This window comes from Lissotriton helveticus, chromosome 3_1 (genome assembly GCF_964261635.1).
Source record: "Lissotriton helveticus chromosome 3_1, aLisHel1.1, whole genome shotgun sequence".
Lineage (NCBI taxonomy): Eukaryota > Metazoa > Chordata > Amphibia > Caudata > Salamandridae > Lissotriton > Lissotriton helveticus.
Window position 1 is genome coordinate 1,799,862,775 of NC_136061.1, and position 11,683 is coordinate 1,799,874,457.

At 42.2% G+C, this 11,683-nt stretch overlaps 1 protein-coding gene across 1 annotated transcript in view; it reads left to right on the forward strand.

Moving 5' to 3' along the window:
* Positions 1 to 11,390, forward strand: part of LOC144823827 (uromodulin-like) — a 442,286-nt gene extending 430,896 nt beyond the window's left edge. Inside the window, exons 10-11 of the mRNA XM_078682688.1 lie at positions 3,512 to 3,544; positions 8,151 to 11,390. Coding sequence (XP_078538814.1) covers positions 3,512 to 3,544; positions 8,151 to 8,215 — 98 coding nt within the window. The 3' untranslated portion in view covers positions 8,216 to 11,390. The remainder of the gene's footprint in view (positions 1 to 3,511; positions 3,545 to 8,150) is intronic.
* The last annotated feature ends 293 nt before the right edge of the window (positions 11,391 to 11,683 follow it).

Consider the following 11,683-nt stretch of genomic DNA (forward strand, 5'->3'; position numbering starts at 1 on the left):
CGGGAAAAAAAGCGTCCGTCCGAATCGTATCCGGAGCCCTCTCCGTACGAATCGTGCACGTCCGTCCAAATCGCGTAGTACGATTCGTACGGACAGTTTGATTCCGAATCGTCGCGACCCATACGAATTGCACCGGAGATTCCATACGACTCGTACCCTCACAGTGGACCGTACGATTCGTACACATGCTGTACGACCCGACGAGTATGATACGGACCATGGAATGGAGATGCGATTCGTACGGTACACGTCAGGTAAGTGCGATTCGTATGGCGGGTCACACATTTACATACACACCGTACGGTGCATACACCCCATGATCTCAGGGGTACAGTGCGTACCCCTGCGATCATGGGGTGTACGTACCGTACCCCATGATCGCAGGGTGTATGCACCGCACACCTTGCGATCATGGGTTACGCACCGTACACCCTGCGATCAAGGGGTATGGTGCGTACACCCCATGATCGCAGGGGTACGCACCGTACCCCTGAGATCATGGGGTGTACGCACCGTACCTGGGGGGTCTGTTCCGTACCTGTTTTGAGGCGTACTCTGCTTTCCCGCCAGCTTTCAGCTCCCATAGGAAAAGAGTCGTAAGGAGGGTCGGTGGGACGAATCATACTTGCTGGGTCGGAAAAACCTGCTGCGAACAGTACAAACGTCGCTTGCTGCGCTTTCCGGCGGCGATTCATACAGGAATTCGAGTCGTACGGTTCCTGGTACGATTCGTACAGGGAGCTGCATTGGGTGAGAATCGTACTACGTCGTACGTACGGGGACGTTGCAGGGTACGATTCGTACGGGATAAAGACTCCGTACGGCTATTCGGAGTGCTTTTTCACAAATTGGACCCAAAATGTTATATGTTTCTTTTCCATTGCCCAATGGGTACCTTGAGGTTCTGGTACCTTACAGTTTGGGTTAAGATACACTGGCAATGTTTAAATACACGTTTCTTATAATCCACCGAGAGCAGTCAAAATTATCTTATGTACCGATGATGCTTTGATCTTCTGACAAATCACAGTTAGCGTTGGGTCAACAGTGAGAGTTATGTTTTTCTGCGGCTTGAGTCTCTCTTGACCAAGTGGCGACTCTAGATAGGGACTACGAGGCTGCAGTGTGAATTTTCAAGCTCAGGATCACTGGTTCCTGCACAATGTTTACCAGTTCCGGATCTGAGTGTAGAGCTGTATAGTGGTCTAATTCCCAATCCAAGAGACGTTTATAAACATAGACACAATCCACCCAGGAAAGGGAGTGTTTTCCTAGGCATATGCCACAATAAATGCCGAAAGCTGATTGCAATATTCACTTCAATTGTCAAAGGAAAAGTGACTGCTCTTTGTAGCCATTTCTTTACCATAAAGTACATGTACATTGTAGTTACAGTTAGGATCTCTGCCCTGGGGACCATATACCCTGGGGCTTGGCTGAAATGTGATGGGGGAGGATGGCAACGTGGCCCCGTCCTGGGCTTATTTCGTCCCCAGGGATACCATCCCCCAGAGCCCGGCAATGTATCTCTGGGTGCTCTGGCCCCCGCCTCATGAGGGAGCCAGCATTGCTGCTGCAGAGAGGGAGCTACTGGAAAGGCAGCTTACTCCAAGCAGAAGCAATCTTTTCATCTGTCTGTGGGCAGAGAAGGAGAGGAAACTTTCGCTTCCAGTGTGCAGGAGAATTTTGACAGCTCCTACCCACTACAACAGGAGTGTTTGCTCTGACTTTCTGGGAGCTTTTAAAGCTCCCGCCAATTCAGAGTAAATAGCTATGTCCTGGGGGTGGGCACCGTGGGACATAGCAGGAGCTGCCCTGGGGTGTGGTGGTCCTCGGGGCAATATATGACCTGCGTGGGGGCCCACGTAGCCCCGCTCCCACTTCAAAATCTGTTTTTGGCCACAGGAGTTGGTGGTCCCTGAAGGGTCCGTGCAGCCCACACTATTATGATATCTGCCCCGGGGAGACAGTGGTCCTGGGGGGTCCGTGCAGTCTTGCACTATTTTTATATTAGCCCCAGGGGGGTGGTGGTCCCCGGGACACTGGCTTGCTCTCCTACATTATTTCATGTTTTTTGCTCCATGGAGTTGGAGGTTCCTGAGGAGCCTCTGCGTCCCGCTCTAATATTGAGTGAACCCAAGGGATATGGTGGTCCCCGGGCTTGAAATAGCCCAGGAGGGAAGGTCCATAAACTGCCCAGGAGGGGGTCCGTGTAGCCCCCCTCAATCAATTAAGGAAAGCCCCTTGGAGGTGGTGGTCCTTGGGGCTCATTTAAGCCCATGGAGGGGATCGGCGTGGCCTTCTCCATTGTAAAAAAAAAGTTCCTGGAGAGTGTCTCAGAAAATGGGCCCCTTATGCCCCCTTACTATATATATATATGTATTTATATACTGAATAAATACGAAGGTTAAATAAACTATAACTCACACCCCATGCCATTTACAGTGCTGTCATCAATGCTGTCATCAATGATGTCATTTTACAATCGTCGTTAATGGTATTATTGATGTCATAGAACATTTTATGACTGATGTAATACGTGAGATGATAAGTGGTGCATGGCGAAGCCACGAATAATATATTCTTCAGTTAATTATGACTGGTGAATTTTAGTGTCTTTTTTGTCATGTTGTAGCAGACATTTTAACCTAACTATAATGTCACTTTAACCTTTGATTTTTTTCAGTGAATTTCAAGGGTTTTTTTAAATGTAAAGTAAGATATTATTATCACACCTAAGTATAACGTCACTTTATCTTTTGTTTTTTTAAAGTGAATTTTTACAATTTTTTTAACATTACGTAAGATTTTATTAGTATGCATAACTATGTCAACCCCCATCATGCACATCATTTTCCCAAGCTCGTTGTGGGTTTGGCGGTCAGTTCCTATACCCAACCCCCTGTAGGTGGTCAATCCCCTTTCACGCACAGCCTTTGCCTAACCAGCCCCCAAACCTCCACGTGTCACCAAACCCCTGATTCCCCAATCCTTTTTTAGAAACATTTTCTCGCTCCTCTGGACTCTTACAAGACATGGTCAATGAGAAAATGGCCCATAAGAAAAAAGACCTTCACGACAAATCAGATTATTAGAAGTTGTGTGCCCTCTGGAATCTCTTGAGACGCATGTGAGACTTCTACATTTAACAGTTCTCCCGGTAGGAATCAAGGGAATGTACATAAAATCTGCATACAATAACAAGAATGTAATCAGAAAAATCAGTGACAGCCTGCAATGTCATGGCTTGGTGCACCAGCATGGCAGTGCTTGTGCATTATAGCTCTACTGGCAGAATCGCTCTATAGAACTGCTGGTGCACCATCATATAGTTTCTCTATAGCACGAGTTGTACTGCATCATTATGGCGCAGATGCAGAACCGCTATAATATTGTTTGTGCAGCATCACTATTCAGTACTTGAAACTTCTGGGGCAGTACAACTTCTAAAGTTTGACCAAAGTTGAAGGAATAAAATATAAGATAATGGCCTGCTTTTGTTTATTTTCAGCAACCATCGATTTGAACTCTGGATCACACACAGGTAATCAACACATTGCTTTTTACAACCTTTGTCTATCATTCTCCTGCCTGCCGTAAATATTATCTACCTTAGTTCTAAAAGTTAGATATGTGGCCTTGCAGCTAGAGCCGCTGACTTTGACACTGTGGAGCCATGGGCCACTTGTATCAACATTTGTAATAGCGATGACCTATTTGCGATTTTCTGCAAATTGCAATTAGGTAATCGCTATTTCAAATGTATGAAACTCATAAAGGTTCATTTAGCGATTCCAAGGGGGTCGCAAATCAACTTACTTCATTAAAATTAATGAGGTAGATTGCAATTTGGACCCCCTAGGAATCGTTAAAATCATTGGGATGGTGGCCTGCTGGAGTAAGCAGACCACCATGTCTGTGATTGCTTTTAAATAAAGCAGTTTTTTCAAAATGCAGCCCATTTTCCTTAAAGCAAAATGAGTTGCATTAAAAAAAAAGTTTTATTTTAATTTTTTAAGAGCAGGTCCATCTTGTCCATCTGACCACTGCCTGCACTCAAAAAAGCTTATACATCTCCTACAGGGGAAGAGTTCCATTGGGGACCCCTTCCCATTTGTGAATGGGTTACCACCAACTTGAAATTGGTGGTAAATTGCGAATGTTTTGTGACTGCATTCACAGTCAAAAAACATTCAGACATACTGCTGCGATTCGCTATTTGGAAGGGATGTCCTAAACATGCCCCTTCCAAATAGTGAATAGCTAAGCCATTTTGAGATTCGGTAGTAGGTTCCGAATGTAAAATTGGTTGATACATGTGGCCCATAGTTCGTTCCCTGGCCTCTGTCAACATCCTGTGAATCTGGGCAAATCACTCAATCATCCTGTCCTCTGTGGAACCAATTTGGATGATCATGTGAAGTGTTCCAATACCCTTGCACCAGATTTGCGCTATCAAAAATTGCAAAAAATAAAAATAGAATCCTATCACACAGGGAAATATCTCGGTATGCCAGCATTCTTGCTAAATACTAAGGGCTTGATTCACAAAGGTATAATTTTGTGTAAGTTTGCCATTGTTCGCTATTCAGAAAGGTATTTTGCTAGTAGTATCTTTACGACTACAGAGTTTCTGCATGTAAAAAGATCGGACAGTCCTATCTTTTAATGTGCAGAGACTCCACAGTGTAAAGATACTACCAGTAAAACAACTATGAGAACAACAATCATAAACTTACACAAAAGCGTATGTTTACCTTTGTTAACCAGGCCCTGTGTCTCTCATTACTGTAAATTCCAATGTGCCTAGTAGTAGGAATTCTTAGGCCCCCATTAGGGTGGCGGGCGGACTTTGCCCGCCCGCCATCCCATCGTGGAAAGGGACCACCTGCCATAAGGGCGGGGGTCCCGTGGGGGGAATTAGGATGCGCCTGCCACAGTGGCGGGCGCATCTGTATTTTTAATCTTGTGGCGGGCGGTGCGTGACAGGCACCGCGCAGTGCCTGCCACGTTGTTCTTTGAAATGCTGGGTGGTACCATATATACCCCCCATGTGCACCCCCCACCCCCCGGAGTCCTTGGGGGCCCACCACGGGCCCCCAAAGCAGACTCTGCATGTCTTTCCGTGGCTGCAATGCCGCCATGGAAAGGCATTGGAAAATGCCCATACTAATATGGCTTTTCCGAAAAGCGGCGGACGGTCTTTTCGTCCGCCGCGGACCCCCCAGCCATAATAATATGGTGGGGGGTTATTTTAGCAAGGATGGCGGGCGGATCGCCCCCGCCAGGCCGGCGGTAGTTACCGCCGGCCTGGAGGCGGCGATCCGCCCACCATCCTAAAGGGGGCCTTAGTCTCATCACAATTACATTTTTTTTTTTTCACATGGAGGGGCCAAAATATTAATGTGAATGTCTGATGGAAAACATGGGAATTGGTGCAGAAACACCAGTTCCCTCAAGGGTTCCATGTTTAAATATCGATGTAACAAATATCAATGAAACAAATATCGATGTAAAAATATCAATAACAAAAATATCGACTCCCCATACTTAAACAGGTAAGTATAATAATATTGACTCAAAAATATTGATGTAAAAAATATCGATGTAAAAAATATCGACTTAAAAAAAGAACATAACTTAAATAAAATTATTTAAATAATATTAATATTATTAACAAAATTAATTAAAATTAATATATATATTTGAACTAATTATAACAAATGAACTTAATTTAATAATTATAAACACAACAAATGTGTACATGTACATATATGTACTTAAAATACAGCGCCTTGAGACCCTCCGGATGAGTAGTGCGCTATATAAATGCTTTGATTGATTGATTGATTGAAAATACATTTTAACTATTATCTTTATTTAATTTCTGAACTTTTTTAATTATATAATAATAAAATAAACACATATATAAATAATTTTAAATAAAATAAAATATTCTATATTTAATTAACACATTAAACTATTAAAAAAAATAAAACATACATTTAATGACAAAATAAAAACATTAGTAGTTAAAATGTTAGCTAGCGAGGGGGTAAAAATTACTATTCCCATGCCAGTGAGTGCAACAGTAGGGAAAGCGCTGGATAGCGAAGGGGTACAATTTACTATTCGCACTCCAGTGAGTGCAACAGTAGGGAAAGCGCTGGATAGCGGAGGGGTAAAAATTACTATTACCACTCCAATGAGTGCAACAATAGGGAAAGAGTTGGATAGGGGAAGTGTGCAAATTTCTATTCCCTCTCCAGTGAGTGCAACAGTAGGGAAAGCGCTGGATAGCGGAGGAGTAAAAATTACTATACTGACTCCAGTGAGTGCATTAGTAGGGAAAGCGTTGGATAGCGGAGGGATAAAAAATACTATTCCCACTCCAAAGAGTATAACAGTAGGGAAAGCGTTGGATAGCGGAGGGGTAAAAATTACTATTCCCACTCCAGTGAGTGCAACAGTAGGGAAAGCGCTGGATAGCGGAGGAGTAAAAATTACTATTACCACTCCAATGAGTGCAACAGTAGGAAAAGTGTTGGACAGCGTAGGGGTAAAAATTACCATTTCCACTCCAGTGAGTGCAACAGTACGGAAAGCGCTGTATAGCAGAGTCGTAAAAATGACTATTCCCACTCCAGTGAGTGCAACAGTAGGGAAAGCGCTGGATCCCACAACAATAAAAAACAAAACCATCAACATGTTTACAAGGATAATAAAAAATAATTAATTACACAATAAATGTAATAATTACTAATTACTCATTAGAAATTCATTCATAATTATTTATTAATTCATTAATAAAAAATTATTACTTACCACCTTTCACACCATTTACACATATAAATAACACAACGCACACCTAAAATGAATTACACAATTACTAATTACTAATTAATTAATGGCAATTAATTTAAAAATATTTAATAATTAATCAATAAAACATTAATTACTTACCACCCTTCACACCATTTACACATATAAACACCACAACACACACCTAAAATTAATGAAACAATTCATATAATTAATTATTAACTGACTAATTGAAATTAATTAACAACTAATTATTAAACTATTATTAATTAATCCATTAACACATTAATTATTCAATACATTTTATATAATTAAATTACTTCCCACCCAATTCCCCTATAAACCCGCAACCCGCTATGGAACTAAAAACGCAAAATTCAAATTTGAAAAAACAAAATTAACTACTATAAATTATTATAATAAATCTATATAATTTAATTACTTCCCACCCTATCCCTCTATAAACCCACAACCCGCTACGGAACTAAAAGGCAGAACTAAACTTAAAATAAATGAATAACTAGTAAAATTCTAAAACATATAATAAAATAAACAATTTTCATTAAAAACACTAAAATACATAATATTATTAATATATCAATATGTTTGTCAACTATATTTTTGTAAATGATATTTATTACAACAATATTTTTGTAATAGATATTACTTACCTCTCAGTCGATATTCTAGTCAACTATATTTTTGTTGTCGATATTTCTTCCCCACGATATTTTCTCGTCGATAATAATGTCCCACAATATTTTTCAGTCGATATTCCTGCTCTGCACCCCCTCAAGTTATTCTCTAACAAATGTGTATACTCCCTGTTAAATCCCCACCACCAGATTTACCATGATATGGAAATGAAGATAATTTTAACAAGCCACTTGCAATGCAGGCCGGAGATGTTTGTCACCCTCTTTCCATGTTGGATAAAAAGGGTGCTTCTTTGTCAGCATTGGGGCGGGCAGGAGACAGGATAGTAGGGTCAGACTACCAATCACATCCAGGATCTCTGAATTAAGGGTCCTGGGCTGAGAGGACAATCACTTCCACAGGAGGACTGAAGCGTGAATGCTCTATTAAAATCATGGATTGTCTTTGGGATAGCTGGCTAAGGGTTAGTGGTTTCATCAACAACTGCTCTGCTTCCGCGGACTCCCCTATGAAGGAAGTTAGGCTTGGTTCAATTAAAATGACAAATCCTCCTGAAGTGAAGTGGACAAAGGACTGTGGCTCAAAGGGACATGTGGGCGATATATTACTGTGATGTTTTTACTTTCTCATGTTTTAAGTCATCACCATGCATTTTCTTTTTTTGCTTCCAGATTTCTCCCTCTGGACTGTGCTCGGGAGCTCTCTGCTGGCACTACTCAGTTTAAAGATGATTTGAGAACCATTGAACACACCCAAGGCCGGATATAGACCCATTAGAGGACATCCACAATTAACAATGTACACATTTTCCAAGATCTATTAGAGTTTTTGTATTCTGCCTGTGATGATGTGTACGGGAATGTGTACGGGAATCTGATTTATATGTATTTATTTTCTATATGGTTTAGGATTAGGTTAGGATAAATACTAGATACTGTCTCCTCTATCATTATTGATCTGAGCTCATTGTTACTTGCACGAGGCTGGTGGAAGAGAATTTATACTCACCTGTAAATGGAGGAAGTTGAGAACTGACCACATAATAATTGAAGAAGCTGTATGAAGATAGTCTACACCCGTCTGTGAATAAAGGAAAAGGGAAACCAATTAAGTTATATAAATACTGAACTAGATTTAAGGATGGGGTTGATTGCCATCTCTCTGCAAACATCACTGGAGCAGTAAACATGACTCAATGTCTCTGGTAACTGAAGAAATCGGAGTCTGAAACTACATCCTGGTATCACCGAGTGCCTAAGCAGTGAGATGAAAGAGCACTTGCCCGTGGCACCAATCTACCACATGATAAAGGCAGGTGGTTATGAAGTTAACTGTTAGCAAGGGCACACGTTGCAGATACCAATGTGATAGTGTGCTTTGTTTCCGTGACAAAATGGGAACTGTATAATGCATGAGGCAATGCAGTGAAACATACGCAATAGTATTCGAGGCAGCTCAAAATCTTCACTCTGGTGACCACTCTGGTGACCACTCTGGTGACCACTGGCAACTGTTTGATACACCTGGGGAATCGTGTACAAAGAGTCTCATCTGTGAGATATGGCTGCTCTTTCTTCATCATACTATACACTTCCTGCCACGAGATTCTGACATCTCTCTCTCATTACATCAAGGTATTTAGCCCCCCTCCTTTTCGTTTCTTCCCCTTCTCAATCTTTCATATATATCTTTTTGATTCTCTTGCATTCCTACCACTTTGCCTTTTCCTTGCTTTGTCTCACTCCCCTCCCTTCCACTGCAACTTACCTCTATTTCCCTACGTTTCTCACTCCTCACTCTTCATACACTCTTTCCACCAACAAAATAGGTCGCTCTCTCATTGTCTTGAATACCTGTTTGTGTTTCTATGTAGCTCTTATTTTCACTACAGTTTGTTCGCTGTGCAATACTATTCCTTGTGTTTCACTTCAAACACTTAGATATGACTAAAGTCTGTGTAAAATCCCCAGAGTTGCACGGCCCTCAAGACATTGAACCAGTCTTTATGTCGTGGATTGTAGTTGTCTTTAACCCTTTGTTGCTCCTCTGCGTGACAAAAGTGCTTCTTAATTCTTTGTTACTTCTAGTGACACCCCCACCGATTATTCAGGAATAGAATCTCCCCATGCACTCCACCATTTTCATCATGCTTTTACTATTTAACCTGTTGACAGTTTTTTATTAAAATGTTCTGGGGCATTCTTGTCACATCAAAATGAATCCACCTGATTGTCCACCCTTTCTTGCATTTCTCCATGCTTCCCATACAGTTGTCATTTCTGCCCCTACCCTCCCTCCTTTCTGACACGTTGTCTCTCATTATTTCTCCACTCTGTGTTGCCCACCACTTCTGCTCTCTTCAACTGTTTCTACTCGTGACCACTGCCACTCTCCCTGTAGGCGCGCTCTCCCATGTTCACCTGTTTCTCAATATTTATGCTTCTTTCCATGCCCCGCAAAACTCCATTATTCCTTTACCTGGGGCCTCTATGCGCAGCCTCTGGTCCACCCTGCTGTGGCTTTCATCCACACTCACCCACTGCTTCTCACCTCCTTTACTCACTTTTTACTAACCACTTTTGCTGTTCCCTCTTTCCTCAGTGACATCTCTGGTCCATTTGAGGTGGTGTTTACTTTGATTACCACCCCTTCCTGTTCAGCTGCTTATTTCTACGCTCACAGACTCTTCTGCCTCTCTTAGCTGATTCTCCCCAGTGCTCTTCTTTGGCTTTTCACAAGTCATTGCAACCACCTTGACCCCCTGCTTCTCTTTTCACCTGTGCTCCTTTCCCATGTGCTTGCTGCTCATGCATGCTCTTAGAATCAGCTGCTGCTCTCGTGCTGCCATTCACCATGGTCCCCCCACTCTCCTTGCAACCCTGCTTCTCCTCCAACACTGCTTCTCTTTGTCTTCAGGCCATTGTAGGTAGGGTGTCCTAGCACCCTCATGTTTTCCCCTGAAGTTGCTTCTTTGCATTCCCATTACCATGTATACCCTTCCCGCTCTTTCCTGCCATGCTCCCATAATGCTTCTCTCCACACTTTAGCTAAATCTATGCAAGCTTCCCCATATCCCTGCCTTCCTAGGCCTCACAAATGCCCCTGTTTCTCTGTTTCTGTTTTAATGGATTTCCCATATATCCATGTTCCCTATCTTGCCCTGCACAGGATTTCCATCTGCCTGTAAATCTATAGGTAGCGTGCACATCTCTTTATGCCCTTGGAAGACATCTCGCATATTTCTCTCTCTCTTTACCTTCGCAGCATCTCTCCCTCGTCAGTGTTTTCTATTCTTTCAGTCTGGCATCTCATCTCCACAGTATTCCCCTCCTTGCTGCTCTCTCACTGATTGCGCCCTTCTTGAATGCTTATGTTCTTGCACCCTGGCTATCCATTTTCAAATCGTTCCCTGTCAGCAGATTATCTGGATGGACCCAGGTCTGCTTCTCTCCACAGAATATTTCCCGTGGACCTGCTTCCGCACATCCCCTTTTGCCTTTTCCCATCTTGTTCTGCTGTTCTTTCCATGTTCCCTGCTGCTCACCCTCTGCATCTTTCTGCAGTGCAACCTATGGCCCTACTTTTTCTTCAGCCATCTCTGTTTCCTCCCACCCCTTTTCCGAGCCATGATGTTGTGCTTTGGTGTACTCCTAGCCAGTCTATTAATGAACAGATCTTAGGTCATTGGGATACACTGTTTTATGATCCAGGTTCTGACTTATTCTACATTGTGTACCCCTTGGTATTAGTGACTCACCGAGCCACTTTGGGTCTTAGGTGATGGGGATTAAATGATACATGTGGGGGAATTCTATATGTGGGGGAATTATATCTCTGAAGTTACTATGTATGTAATCATTTAATAAATGTATTAAATATATTTTTACTGTCGGCAAGTGCTGCCGTTGCAATATTGTGTGATATTTGACCATCCTTGCGTCAAGAAGTGTCAGAAGACAGGTAGAATGAACATGCTCAGCAGTCTTTCCTACCATCATATTTTCCTTATATGTAAAAGGAATTATTAAACTAGAGTTGGTGATTGATACCATGAATCCGAACCCTCTATTAAACTCCCCAACATGTATTGAACATGCGCTCACACATATTTACATAAGGTAAGTAAAGCAGAGACACCTTGAGAAAATGTGCCAACATTGGCCCCTTTCTTTAATTAAAGCAGTCGACTCAGTTAATTAGCCAT